The sequence below is a fragment of the Lactuca saligna genome, chromosome 5, assembly GCF_052625555.1.
Source record: "Lactuca saligna cultivar CGN05327 chromosome 5, ASM5262555v1, whole genome shotgun sequence".
NCBI classification, from domain to species: domain Eukaryota; kingdom Viridiplantae; phylum Streptophyta; class Magnoliopsida; order Asterales; family Asteraceae; genus Lactuca; species Lactuca saligna.
In genome coordinates this window covers 24582288-24597889 of record NC_136421.1, presented here as the reverse complement: position 1 = coordinate 24597889, position 15602 = coordinate 24582288, and the positions used below count along the sequence as shown (strand labels likewise).

General features: G+C 34.1%; 1 protein-coding gene across 1 annotated transcript; it reads left to right on the top strand.

The window, feature by feature from the left end:
* LOC145046727 (homeobox protein knotted-1-like 6) lies at nt 1-9307 on the top strand. The gene is made up of 5 exons (XM_078995002.1): nt 1-432; nt 973-1092; nt 1183-1318; nt 8601-8839; nt 8938-9307. The coding sequence occupies exons 1-5, from the start codon at nt 139-141 to the stop codon at nt 9094-9096; spliced, it is 948 nt and encodes a 315-aa protein (XP_078851128.1). The 5' UTR covers nt 1-138; the 3' UTR covers nt 9097-9307.
* Nucleotides 9308-15602: the final 6295 nt, after the last annotated feature.

Genomic DNA, 15602 nt, shown 5'->3' with positions numbered 1-15602 from the left:
GCTTTCTTTCATCTTGTTTGTACGCTAAATTCACACTCCTACTCTCTCTCTGCCCCCTCCAATTCCGATCATATTCCCCCAACCTTTCTCTTCAAATCCATATCTTAAGTCCATGTACAAACCTGTTATTGATCGATAATGGAGGAAATGTACGGATTAATGAATTACCATGAGCAAATTCCGCCGGCAGAAACCGCGAGAGAGAATTACCATCACGCTTTTGATGATCAGGTATCGGACGTTCGCCATCAACGGACTATTCCGGCAGTGTTTGGATCAGGCTCCAATATTCAAACTAGTAGTAGCAATAAGAATAATAACAACGGATTAGCTGAAGAATTAGATGAAGATTTGTCAAGCGCTAATCGAGACAAGATCATGTCGCATCCTCTATATCCTAAGCTGCTCCAAGCTTACATCTCTTGCCAAAAGGTATGTCTGTATATGTATGAGAGAGAGAGAGAGAGAGAGAGAGAGAGTTGCTTGAGAACGTATGTGTCTATGTATGTATATGTGATGTATTCGGTGTACGTATGTATGATATGTATCCGGTCAGTTTATCTGTTTCCTCTGAGTACAGAGACACTGTTAGTTTCAGTTACAGTTGGATCTGCGTTCAAACCGACATGAAAGCTGCGTAGCAATGTCGTGTGCTTGTTGTGTATTTAATCGCTTGCAGAACGTAAATCACAATCACAATATTCATTTTCAGTTTTGCAAAATTTTTGAAATCCGCGCGATTTCCTGCTTGTTTTTAAAATACGCATTTGAATTATTTGATCAGTGATATTCCGAGTCCTCAAAAGATCTTCAAACGTTTAATCTATATTAACTAGGAGTTTAACTCACGTTCAACAGGTTCTGATTAGAATAAATTTTATACGAACCTTCTGTTAGGGTTAAGATTCGTTGAAGAATCAAATACGTCACACGTCAAGAAGAAATCACTAGTGCGTGTTTGATTCTTATCAGGTTGGAGCTCCACCAGATATCGCGAACCTGTTTGATGAAATTTTCAGCGATAATGATTTCTGCCGGAGATCCAGCGCCTGTTCATGTCTGGGCGATGATCCCGAGCTCGACGAATTCATGGTGAGTCAAATTGCTGTCACTGTCGATCGTGTGTTTGTAATTAATTTCTTCATTCGCTGATTGCTCGATCAATTTGTGATTCTTTTGAAGGAAACTTACTGTGAGATGCTGGATAAGTACAGATCAGATCTGGCAAGACCTTTCGATGAAGCAACCACGTTTTTGAACAATATGCAAACTCAACTCACCAATCTCTGCAAGGGAACTTCTATAACCTACCACACAGGTCTCTCTCTCTCTTTCTCTCTCTCTCCTCCAGTCATGGAATCTCGTGCTATGTGTGTATTTCATTATTTTCATGTCCCACGGTTTATTATTATTTTATTATGCGTCTCATAGTCAATTAATATACTATATAATTTATCCAACCGGAAACCCTTTTTATATCTCTATTTCGCCGCCGAGGGAAGGGGAGGCGGTGATGGAGGTTGGTGATACGGTGTTGGATACCTCCGCCGAAAGTATGTGCGTCGGAGCCGCCGGATATCTGTTGTCGCGACATTTTGAATCCGGCGGCGAAACAAGAATGAAGAAGAATCAGGAAAACCCTTGCGTAGCGAATTATATTTCTTCTGAGTTCTGAGTGAGATTTTCATGGTCTGATTTTAGATATTTCATTGGTTATCCCTGATCCTTCACTCATTTTCATATTCGAAGTCTGATGTGTGTTTGTTTTGCAAAACAGTCCAAACACCTCGAAATCCCAACTTGTTCTAGGATATATGGATAATATATCTGATTGATTTTATATATATCTCACTCTTTGGCAAAATACAAAAATCACTCTAATTCTTTGTCTTTTCTTAATTTTATTTAAATCATTATATTTAATTAAAAAAAGATGATTTGTACACAACAATTTTTTTCCATACATAATAATTGATGTTTTATAATGTTATAGTATGAAAAAAAAAATATTGTGTACGAATCACTTCCATTAATTAAAAACATATTAACAACTTTCTTGTGATTAATAGATAAACTATTCTGATAATATTTGGTCTAATTTAAGGAAATTATTGTTATATGTTGTCATTTTTGTATTAGTAGAATAATAGTAATATTAATATTGATCATTCCTCTTATAAATGCATAATTAACATGCCGAATTTTAAGAACGATTTATTTTTTTAATTTGTCTATTCTACCCACATGCTTGAATTAATACTAGCAAGTTTTTAAAGTAAATAATCGAGTCAAATTAAGCTGGAGCTTTCTATGTGAATTGGGTTTTGTTATCAAGTGATTAGCTCAACTTAACTTTGGTTATGATGGTCAAATTAAAATTTGATATTTACTTACTATGTATTTTATTAGGTCTGGTAAAAAGTTAGGTAGCTAGTCTGGTTAGAACCATAATTAGAAACTTTTTATATATCTCTTAGTGAGTGTGATAAGTAGGTTGGGTCTAACTCAATCACACATTGATTTAATTAGATCTAAGTTAATCAATAACTATCAAACAACCTCTTAATCACAAGAGGTTGTTTAAACTTTAAAAAATAGATAATGAGATTTAGTCAGCCTTGTATCAATGCTTTGCTATCAGTTTTGGGTTAAAGGATATAGTAGGGTATTCATCTTGTAAGTTAGCATATATCTTAACAAGAAAGTTTATTTATTAAATTTATTTATGATGAACCTTAAAGAGAACATTTAATCAACTTCAAGTTGTTGGATAGATGTATTGTCATTGTGCATTTGGCTTGACTAATATATTTTTGTGCATTACTTTTAAGTTTTAAATATAATGTATGTAAGATATCTTGAACTCAATATTCCTATAAGTTTTTACAAAATTTTTAGTTGTTTAACATGCATAAAATTTAAGCAGTGACCTAGCTAGCTAGCTTAAAAAAAAAACATCTTTTACTTTAATTTTCCGGATATATGATATAGCAATTCATTCAAAGCAATCGAGAGCTCCCGAGAATTCACAATATCACGTATAAGAAAGCCCCTTCCAATACATTATACTCTGTTTAAATTAAAGTTAATCTGTATTAATTAAGTATACATATGCAGAAACAAAGGTATGATTAATTAAAGATATAGGAAGATATATATTTTTATTTGAGCATTTGCCCAAATCTTGAATCTTAAGAATAGCTAGGGTTTTCAATAATAGGTGTTCTCGCTCTTTTTTTTTTTTTTTTTTGGGAATGTGATTTGGGTAGTTTGTTTTATTAGGAACTCTGCTTTTCCTTCTTCTTGATATAGATGGAGACATAAAAGGGGAATATCAATGGTGACCACAAAGACAGTGGCACTCCGATTTTTTGTTTCTATTTACTTTTTCTTTGTGTTTTTTCTATGATGAAGATGAAAATATTTAAATTAAAAAGAGAATTTGAATATTGTATATATAGTAGTTAAGTAGAAAAGGAGTAAATTTTAAGTAGTCTATATGGACCTTTTTAACATGTCAATATAGATCTATTTCTTAATGATTACAGACATTAGGCATACATTATTCTACTTTTAAAATGATAAACGCTATAAAATAATGACTCATCATGTCAATCACAGCTAAATCTTAAGTATACTATATTCAGCTTGAATTTATCAGACGATTAATAGCTTATATGTTTAAATTTACTAAATAATGATATGCTAAAATTTCTTAAAAAAAGGTGTTTCAATGGGCTACAACTTTTTATCATGTATCATTGTATTGTTTCACTGTTATAGTAGTTTGCTTGTTTTTTTTATTTGCATGAGAAAGATAAGACAGGAAAACCCAGAACACTATGCCAGTTTGTAGCCTTATCATAGAAAAGTTGATGATTAATCTTATTTTCAAGATCTTTTACACCAAAGCAAAATATTTTTTCTATGAAGTTTCCTTTCATGAAATAAGAAACAAAAAATACTCTATACCTTACAAATCGTGTCATTGTTAATTAGTACAATAATGAGCTTCTCAAAAAATCATGTTGGTTTTCCCAATATCTTGTCTACCTTTGACAGCTTTCTTTTTTCCCATTTAGTTGTATAGTCTGTTGAGAATCTGAATCCCTTTGATGCATACTGCATCTTATTATATAAATCCCAAAATTCAGGATCTCTTTTTCAAGAAATTAACTAAAAGCAAAGAAAGCATAATGTTTTAGTATTGACTTTTGCCACATTTTACTACTATTAAATATAAAATTTCACATTATCATTTTGGATTCCATACAACTTTATTATTATTTATTTTTTTCTATAATACATTAGAATCTAGAAAGTTCAATGAAAAAAAATACCAAAACTAATTTATAATTAGAAAATTTTCTTTTTTCTAATGAACTCTAAATCCATGAGTATCAAGATGGTAGGCATCTCACAATGATAAAAAAAAAATAACTAGATTTAGTATCTCATACAACTGTCATTGAACTCTTTAGTGTGAGTTGAGTATGCTCTTTGATATCAAGTGAACCAAAGATAAACATTCAGAAAACTCCAAAACCCCACTTAAATGAACTAAAAAAGCTTTTGTCTTCCATCATGTTAGATTATTTAGTCATTCAAGATTACAATCTTTCTGATCAATATAAACTATAGAGATTCAAACCATCATTCTTAGTCATCCAAGATGCCCATCTTTGTCAATGTAAAATATGGATATTCAAACCGTAATTAAGGTTTGAAGTATAAGCCCAATTGGAACTACATACGCATGCTTTATTAAAGGTCGAATCATCTATATAGCATTTAATCATCAAGTGGGTTAAAATGTTCTTTTTTTTTTTTTATTTTTTTTTTATTTTTACTATGTGGAATAAAATATCTCAAATGTTAAACAAATAGTTCAATTCGATTTTGTTTATGTTATTAGTTTGGTAAACTAAGTATAAGGGGGTGTTTGTGATTTTTTTTTAAAGCCAAAATTCATTTTATAAAAAAATATTTTCTTAAAAATTCTTTTTCGGAGTAAAAGTTAAAAGTTTGTTTTAAAAATGTTTGGATGAAATTTCTTGACTTTTGACCAAAGGGCTTGTAGCCCAGCGGTATCCGGTGTTGCCCTCCCTACTTGAGGTTGAGAGTTCAAGTCCCGTCGTGGACATAGGTGGATTTAAGGTGTAGTTTAGGAGTAGGTTAGATTTGCCGTTTAAAAAAAAAAAAAATTTCTTGACTTTTGAATGTTTTGTATCATTTAAAAAGCCAAAAGTTACAAAAAAAATAAATAAATAAATAAATAATACAATTTCATGACTTTTAAAAAGTCTTGTTTTTCTTTTTGATAAAAAGTTATTTTTAAAGGTTCTTTTTTTAATAATTCCTAAACATCTTTTGAATCTTTTAACTTTTTAAAAAAACTGATGAGACAATGCATCCACTTACTTGAGTAAGGAAATATTACATGCTGTTAACAATACAATTAATTAAATAAGGTTAATTATAAATGAAAAACCAACCTTTCTTTCTAGACTTTTGTGTATCAAAAGAAATTAAGGTAAATGACCCGGCCCTTTGTCCCACGAGTAAGGAGTGTGGGTAGCTGCTCATCATCCGGTTGAGCTCCCTATAAGGTTTAGTTTATTAATTAGTAGATTAAGTAGTATGTGAGATAAACAAATCAAGAATCTAGTATTCTACTTAATTGATTACGAAAACAAGATACGCCTATTTATAATAGTTGATAACATGTTTAAACGATATGTTATTTGACATTTAAACACTCTCTATATACTCGGATTTGAATCCCAAAATGTTCTAGTTAGGGTGACATGCCGTTATAAAAATACTACATAAAATACTCTTCAATTCTTGTGAACAGGGGTTCTTTGGATTATTTTTAAATTTTAGCGAGATACAATTATTCGTACTTGAGGAAGAAGGCTTTTGAAACAGTTGTTATTGTAAACTCTAGCTGTGAGGAGTGAAGTGAATATGAAACCTTTTCCCAAACATCATAAAGGGCTTGTCAGTCTTGCCCTACACATATAATATATAATATATAATATATAATATAAAAATAAAAGTTGCAAATATGTACGGACTGTATAGTCTTTCCTAAACTTCATGTGGTTTTACTTTACGTTTTAGGGTTTGTACTTTTAGCAAGTGATTAGCTTAAAAGAAAGAAAGGGCACTACCAGGTAGGTGCGTGGTTTGCGGGTTATCTCGCTTGTCTGGCTTTTCTATTCTTTTCATTTATTTATCACAAGTCCGTACACATGGAAAGTCTCACACACCAGGCTCTGGGCTCTGCCTGCGATTCGACACAACGAACCTTTGTATTATCATTTCCCTCATCTTTTTTATTTATTTATATATTATTATTTTTTTACAGTGAAAGACGTCAGTCAGTATTCTTTTCTTTTACTGTGACCCCACACCCAGGCCACTCAGCCTTTGGTGTTTTCACATCCCTGGAATCATTCAAGTCTAGCTATTGTATTTGTACCACCCTCGACTAGATCCATTAATTAGGTCTTACTTGTCCTGTATATGTATACATATTATATATTATATATTTGTATACATGCATATATAAACATAAACATGCAGAAACATATACACCATATAGAAGTGTGAGAGAGCTGAGAAGTGGAACTGGTTTAAATTTTTGAAGGAGCTAGCTTGATATATAATAGTAGTACCAATATTACTAAAAGAGAAAACTGTAGTTGTTGGGTAAGCATAATTTAAAATTTTGGAATTAACATTCACACCTTCCGTTGTTATGGCCTTGCATTAGAAAGAATTTATACTTCCTTTAGAGTATCATAACCACCTCCCAGCTGCATTTTGTATGCGATGATCATCTGACTAGTTTATGTTTTTTTTTTTTTTTTATTAACTTTGCACGTGAGGAACCAATTGAAATCCGTAAAGGACAATGAATGATCATTGTTCTCATTAACAAAAAATCATGTAGGCTTTTTAAGTTGGTGCTTTGGTCAATTTACGTTCTTTACTTGACACAGATAGCAACAAAGTATGATAACATATATATATAGAAGAGTATGCCAATATTATATTGTTTATTTCTTGTTTCTTCTCCTTCTGTAGGCATAGGCAGAAAAGTATTAGAAGCTGTAATTTGGTTGTTTTTGTTCAATAGTTGTTATTGTTGATCCATTTTACAGTTTCATTACGTGTTAGTATTTAGCACAACAAATTTGTATCAGGGTCTGGAAAAGGAAATTATGATCCAACACAGTGACTTCTCACGGGTTCTTCCTTGTGTTTTAAGAGGTTTAATCAAAGGGATGAACTCTACAACTGGGTGATGATAAATTTTTAGTGCATAAGGAGTATTTTCAATCAAAATGAAAAAGGTGCAATAGCTTTCTGAATCTAAAGAACCATAAAGGTTTTGGTGCACTTTTTTGGGAATCTAGTATTCAATATATATGGGTAAATCAAAAAGGGATATATATTATATAGATGCTAGCTCTACAAATAAAGTTTTCTACTGAAACGTTTACGTTTCATTCCCCTTTGGTGAGGAGAGATTTGTGTCACGTGAGAAAGTCGATGGTGGAGGTCTAGAAGTTGAATGAAATTATAAGTATATTCGAGGTGGAGTCTCGAATGGTTAGACAAATGTGAATGTCGGTTGACTTAATTATTATAGGTTAAAGTGGAGTTTTGTAGGGTTCTTGTAACTTACAAGTTAGTCTAGGGCCTTAAGTGAATATAAAGGGTCTTTTTGTCAATTCACATGTTAAATAAAATTACTTCTTTTACCTGACATTGGGATGAGAAAAAATCGAACCAAAAATCGAAAAAACGTCAAAACCAAAAGCAAGAATCCGAAAACATGACGAAAATGGTTTTGAAGTTTTATAAAAATCGATATATCTATTCAATTTTTGTATTATAAACCCACCTAGTAAAACTGAACCAACTCATAGCTTAAAAACCAACCACCATAGTCCATATATTATTTAATATTTATTATATTCTAAATATTATTTGTATTTATTATACATATTTTATGTTTAAGAAATATGTTAACTATGTTACTATATTTCAGTTATGTTATATTCTAAAGACAAACTACTACTTACACTTGCCTAGCTAGTTATTTTTGTATATTTAAATTGGGTACGTATGATGCCATTTATATCAACATATTTTTTTTTCAATGAAGTTTGAACTCGAAAACCTGAAAAACCATAAATGGTAAACCCACATATTCAAAAGTAAAAAACCCATAAAACCCAAACTGAACAACTGACCCATTAAGAAGCCGAACTCTTATGTGTATTAAAACCGAAAAATCTAACTTTAAATTCTATATATGGTTTGGGTTCTATTTAGCCAAAAACCGACCCATGACACAATTGACATACATAAAAGTAAAGTGTAAAACTGTAATAAGGGAAGAGTAGGTCAAGTTAATTGTTAATTTTATTTTCTTTACTGTTTCTTCTCCTAATGCAAGAGAAGCGATAATGATAACTATACTCTTATCTTTGTTGATAAACAATTAAATTAAAGGTCACAACATTTGGTATCATTGCTCACATATATATGACATATTATTACCAATTAATCTGTGGTAGCAGATGAAAGCGTAGAGAAATCAGAGGAAGATTTAAGTAGAGGGGAGTCGGAAGTGCCAAAATCCAACTGGACAAATGAAGATCGAGCTCTGAAAGAAAAACTTTTACGTAAATACAGCAAATACATAAGTTCCCTCAAACATGAATTCTCCAACAAGAAAAAGAAAGGGAAATTACCCAAAGAAGCAAGACAAGTACTCCTTGATTGGTGGAACGTTCACTATAGATGGCCTTATCCAACTGTAAGAATTCATTCACCACTTAATTTTCAATAAATAAATAAAAAAATACATCAAATTAATCCCTTATTATTTTGGGTATACGTTGATATATACATTAGGAAGCAGACAAGATTGCGTTAGCGGAATCAACAGGTTTGGATCAAAAACAGATAAACAATTGGTTCATAAATCAAAGGAAACGACATTGGAAACCATCAGAGAATATGCAGTTTGCAGTTATGGATAGTTTGTGTGGGTCGTTCCTCGTCAACAATTAATTGACCTGGTTACTCTTCCGACTTTTATTAATTATTATATTATATATTTTGTATAATAATATAATATTATGAATAATCTTGACTCCATCCATTTAAACATTTAAGTACTTTAGGCTACTTCCCAATGTAAGAGTATCTTTTCTTAATTTAGCATCATATCATACAAAATGTAGAATCTAGACATGATGAAAACTAAAGTATATTATTTTTGTGGTCTAGCTATCAACATGAGTTTGCTATATGTGATCTTTTTTGTTATTACAAACAAGTTTCATGAGTAAGTGACATATACGTATGTTATCAATTTATATATATATATATATATATATATATATATATATATATATATATATATATATATATATATATATATATTCATGCATTGTATGTTGAAGTCGCTGTGTGACTTCCAGCTATATCATTATAAAGTTATATTATTAAAACGACAATTTAACTTTTTTAAGTAAAATAAATTATTGATGTTGTCACCATACATGCTGGGCAATTTATACTTAGTTTCCATTGTAACTATTTTTCTACTTTATAAATCTACTCTAATAAATGAAAGTTTTTTTTTTTTTTTTTTTTTTTTTTTTTTTTTTTTTTTTTTTTATCCACATGTCACATTCTCATTCAATTTATCAAATGTTATTTTGTGTTTATTTTGATTTAATTTTTTTTCCATATGTTGTTTTTCGAGTTTTTCTATTTTAATAAATTCCACATAAAGTTTTAATAATTACAATAAATATAGTGATAAATGAATATTAATTTCATTAATGGATTTACATTCTTATTTCAAAATTCACAAATTAAAACCCATTAGTTTATTTTGTTTATTTATTTAAATGTAAAAAAATAAAAAATCAATTTTAATAATTTATTATTTTTTTTTATTTTCTTATAGATCTAAAGTTTTTAAATATTTAAACATTTATATTTAATTTTTTTAATTAATCATATAATATATGATTCTTACGCCTAATTAATTAATAAAACCCTAACTTAAATTATTTTTGAGTAATGAGTATTAGTTGACCCGACGTTTAAGCAAAATATACATCATGTGGTTTAGTTGAAGCCCAACATTCTTTAGGATGATGAGGTAATTTTTAGCCCATTGTTTTCAGACTTTCGAGCCTAAACCTAATCAACCCTTAGAATTTGGACTTGTGCAGTTTTAAATATTGCCCAATAAAACTGTTCAAAATTATCTGGGTTCATAATTTTATATCGCTCTTTACTAATACTAATCATTAAACTTTAAACCTTCTACCGTTGATACGTGTCAATTATTTTATGACCGATAAAAGAGTCATAACTACATTTTGAATCATGCTTTGAATTCACTAATTATTCCATTGAACTCAAAACATGATATATTTGTAATCCATACGTCCTTCATTCAATAACAAAGAGTAGATATACAATTACGATGATTTGGGCCTATCCTATAAGAGGCCACATATGGGCTAAAGGCTATGCGCAAATACTAATAATAATAATATAATATGCTAACAGCCCTCACAACTTGAACGAGGGTAGCATCGTGAACGTTCAAGTTGGATCGAAAGTCAAGAAAAAAAGTAGACGGTAAACTCTTAATGAAGATATCAGCATATTGAGACTTAGAAGACACATGAAGAACACAAACTTGACCGGTGGCAACCTTTTCACGTACAAAGTGTAGATCGATCTCAATATGTTTGGTCCGTTGTTGAATATGATTCGAGGACATATAAACGACACAAGCATTATCACAATAAACAATGGTAGCACGATGTGGTGAATAATGAAGCTCAAGAAGTAAGTTGCTAATCCAATATGTCTTAGCAATGACATTATCCACCCCGCGATATTCAACATCAGCACTAGAGCATGATGTGGTATTTTGGCATTTAGAAGACCATGATAAAAGGTTGTGTTCAAGTAAGACACAAAAGCCCGAGGTAGACACGCCTAGTGACGGGACAGCCGCCCCAAGCGACATCCGAGTAAGCAATGAGGTTACGCGAATGAGAGGTGAAAATTTATAACCCATGATGTGGTGTGCCACGTACATATCGTAAAATGTGTTTGAGACCAGTGAAGTGAGGCTCTCGAGGATCATGCATCTAAAGGCATATTTGTTGAACAACATATGTGATGTCTGGCCTAATAAATGTAAGATACTGAAGAGCACCGATTAAGCTGTGATATAATATAAGATCAACAACAGGGGGACTGAAGCTATCAAGTTTTGTAGATAAGTCAGCACGAGTAGTGGCAGGCTTACAATTCATCATGGAAGCACGATAAGAATCCCATTGGCATATTTTTGTGGTGAGAGAAATAAGTCGTCAACAGTTCTAATAACACAGATACCCAGAAAATAGTGAAGATCGCCAAGATCTGTCATGGAGAACTCATAACCCAAAACCAAGATGATGTGTGTTAGAAGCTCGGAGGATGTGCCGGTAAGGATAATATCATCCACATATAATAGCATGCTGGCAATATATTGGCCTTGTCTATAAATAAACAAAGAAAAATCACACATGTTGTTAGTAAAACCAATATTAGATGAAAAAAAACATGGTAAACCGTTGAAACCGTGCTTTGGGTGCCTATTTGAGACCATACAAAGATCTCTTAAGAAGACAAACATGATGTGGTCGATCAGAGTCTCGAAAACCATGTGGTTAGTGCATATAAACCGTCTCCCAAAGATGATCGTGAAGAAACACATTTTTACATCCAGTTGTTTAATGGGCCGCTTATAAGTAACAACAATGCTCAAGATGGTACGAATGATGGTTGGTTTAACGACCAGACTGAAGGTTTCATCACAATCAATGTTGGGATGTTGAGTACGTCCATTTTCCACCAAGCAGGCTTTATATCGAGACAGAGAGGCATCCACATTGAGCTTCTTTTTGAAAAGCCATATATAATTGATAATATTAGCGGCAGTGGGTCGTGGCACAAGATCCCAAGTATGATTGGCAATAAGAGCAGAATATTTGTCTTGCATTGCATTTAGCCAGTTAGGATCTTGAAAAGCTTGTAAGTATGATCGTTGAATGGGAAAGGAGGACTCAATATGAAAGTTGAGTTTATTGATGGGTTTCTTAATATATGTTTTCAATTGAGTGATTATAGGATGATGAAAAACCGGAGTAGAATTGGAAGTGGATGACATTGTAGGAGGAGATTAAGAGGTGACGTCATTAGTGGAACGACCCAAAAACACGACCCAAAAATTTTCGTTTTTTTTTCCATATAATCAAAACCATAATATAATTATCATAACATAAAACATACGCGATGTATCCCCAAAACATAATAAAATATTGTGCGGAAAACTGTATCATACTACATCAATCCAAAACATCAAGAGACATCCCCAGGATGAAAGCTATGCTGTGGTGTGTGCGATGCTGTCACCCCGAGCTCTTCCCTTTGCTTGCGGAAGTACCTGAAACCAAACTGAAACTGTAAGCACGAAGCTTAGTGAGCTCCCCCAAACTACCACATACCATACAATAACATATAAACACATATTGGGCCTTGCCCACTGCATCGGACCGAAGCCCGGAAACTACATCGGACCGAAGTCCGGAACTGATTGGGACCTTGTCCCCTGCATCGGACCGAAGTCCGGAACTAACTGCATCGGACCGAAGTCCGGAACTGACTGGGACCTTGTCCCCTGCATCGGACCGAAGTCCGGAACTAACTGCATCGGACCGAAGTCCGGAACTAACTGGGACCTTGTCCCCTGCATCGAACCGAAGTCCGGAACTAACTGCATCGTACCGAAGTCCGGAACTGACTGACTGAACATGGCATAGCATAACACATCAACTAGCATAACACATATACGACATGCTACATCGGGCCGTGGCCCGGAACACATAATACTTAACACATGAAACATAGCACACAAATCCTGTTCGAGCCACGAAGGCATCGAACATACTAACTACTGCATCGGACCTAAATCCGGAAACTACTGCTAACTGAACGGGCCGGCATTGTGGCCTTAGACCCGTTCCTACTGGAAGGAAACTCACCTCGTAAGCTGGCTGCTGAGTGTATGGCTCGGGAAGCTAACGGCGGCTGCTCCTGAATCTCCTCGGCTACAAGTCCATAAACACACTCAATCAAATACTAAACACTGCGCTTGGGGTAAAATGACTCTTTTACCCTCGGTCAAAGTCAAATATCTTTTGGGCTGACTCGCCGAGTTGGGCCACCCAACTCGACGAGTACCCTCTTGATCCAAGAACTCAGACAATCTTCATCTGACTCGCCGAGTCATATGAACAGACTCGACGAGTTGTTCTTGATCCCTAGAAGATTGCCTTGGACTCGCCGAGTTGATGAACAACTCGCCGAGTCCCTCCATCACTGAGTTTACCCTCAACTCGCTGAGTCCACTCCCTAACTCACCTCGTCCACTCGACACTAATAAAACTGAAGAACTCGGGACTCGCGACCCAACTCGTCGAGTCGTTCTTCCGACTCGCCGAGTTGCCGCCATGCAACTGATTTTTACTTGATTTTGTTTGAATCCAACACATACAATTGATAGATCTGGGTCCAATAAGCTGATTTACCACGTAAAGTTTCCAACTTTACGTGTACAACCTCATGAATAAGGGAAATAAGGCTAAAAGATGCACAAAATGGGTAGATCTAAGGTTATCATGCAATATAACTCCAAAAAGACAGTAGATCTGGGCTCTACAACACCCCAACATTCAGATCCATAGATATTTCGGCTTATTAAGACGTTCATGCAAGTGTAAGGCTTGGAACAAGCATCAACTAGCTCTTAGGAGAGCTCTAATGGAAGTTTAAAGCATATAACAAGATGGAACTCCGAAAATACCTCAATTAACTCTGATTTGGCCTTGGATCTTTGCACTACAGCACTTCTCCTTGCTTCTTCCTTCTTCTCCTTCTTCACACCTTCACAAAATGGCACCAAAACACATATAAGCTCTTCAAGGGAGGTTTAGGGTTCTAACACTGCGTTCTCAGGGTGAGGGAGGCGAGAATGGGGGCTATAAGGTGGTATAAATAGTGGGCAACCCGGGGATTTTAGGGTTTCACCCAGACAGATGGACTCGCCGAGTCAGGGATATGGACTCGCCGAGTCCCCAGCTCACGCGTGCCCTCAGGCGCGACCCTACTCGGCGAGTCAGGCTAGAACTCGCCGAGTCCCTCTTGAAAAACTCACTATAATTACCAATAAATCAACATACCGGGAACGGGTCGTTACAATTAGTGATGTTATTAGCAACATTATCGAGGTGATCGGGAGGCTACCGAGAGGATGAGGCATTGGTAGTGATAGGATTATAATTGGAAGGCTCGGGTGTAATTAGTTATGTATATTGAGTAAAGCAAGGAAGAATATGATTAATATTTTCTAGAAAATATTACGATAGAGTGGAAGTGGGTGTCATGGCTTCGAATGGAAAAACATATTAATCAAAGGTAACATGTCTAGAGATGATGATTTTCTTAGTGTTTAGGTCAAGACATCAATAGCCTTTGTGATTGGAAGGATACCTAAGGAAAATGCATGGAGCAGAGCGAGGTGATAGCTTATGAGGAGTGATAATGTGATGAAAGCAATTGTTCCATTATCAACTTGAATCGATTTTGAGTCTTTGTTGTCTCGAAACAATTGTTCCAAAATGAGCCAAACGCAAGATGTTATGGTGTTCTTCTTCAAAATTATGTGCAATAGGGTTTGAGACAGAGTGTTGTAAATCCATGATTTCATAATGGAATCCAAACGAGTCCATTCATCAAAAGGAGTATAAGATTTATCGGTTGGCGGTTGAAGATGATCTGCAAGACCGTACCCAATGCAATGAGCCAAATGCAAGAGGGTCGTGATGCCATTCTAGAACCCATCACGTGTATGTGCGGATTTTGCAACATCATATGTGGTCTAGTCTGATGACTCTATGATGGCTAACATAGAATTGGAAAAAGTTGTGTAGTTATGTAATACATTAGCCATTATTGAGAGTTTGGGCATATGAAATTTACTTCGGTTTGAGTTTAGACAAATATGCATTGCATATTTGAAATTGTTTGATTATTAACTAAAATTTTGGACGGAATTTTGAAATGATTACTTTTATATTGCATTTTTCCTAACATTGAAAACTTGAGTAATATTTGTTGATTCGAAAAAACCCTTTTGAGAGTTTGACTTTGGGTTTTTAATGTCGATATTTTCCAATGTCCTTTAGACTTGACTATGAGAATACTCATTGGGTTTTCCAAACCTAACAGTTGTATTGTTTTTTTTTTGAAAGGGAACTTCCCTAACGAGGGTTTCCGAGCCAGCTTTCGCGCACCGACTAATCCCCCGCTGCAAACATAAAGTTTTGCCTCATGCCCTAGAGTCACTGCAGACGAACCTCCATGGCCACAAGGGCTGAGTGGTGCCAGGATTTGAACATGGGTCAATAGGTTATCCACCATATCTTCCACATGCC

Coding starts and splice junctions, on each gene's coding strand:
- LOC145046727 (XM_078995002.1), top strand. CDS start 139: ATGGAGGAAATGTACGGATTAATGAATTACCATGAGCAAATTCCGCCG. Junction 1,093..1,182: donor CCGAGCTCGACGAATTCATG/GTGAGTCAAATT, acceptor ATTCTTTTGAAG/GAAACTTACTGTGAGATGCT. Junction 8,840..8,937: donor ATAGATGGCCTTATCCAACT/GTAAGAATTCAT, acceptor TATATACATTAG/GAAGCAGACAAGATTGCGTT.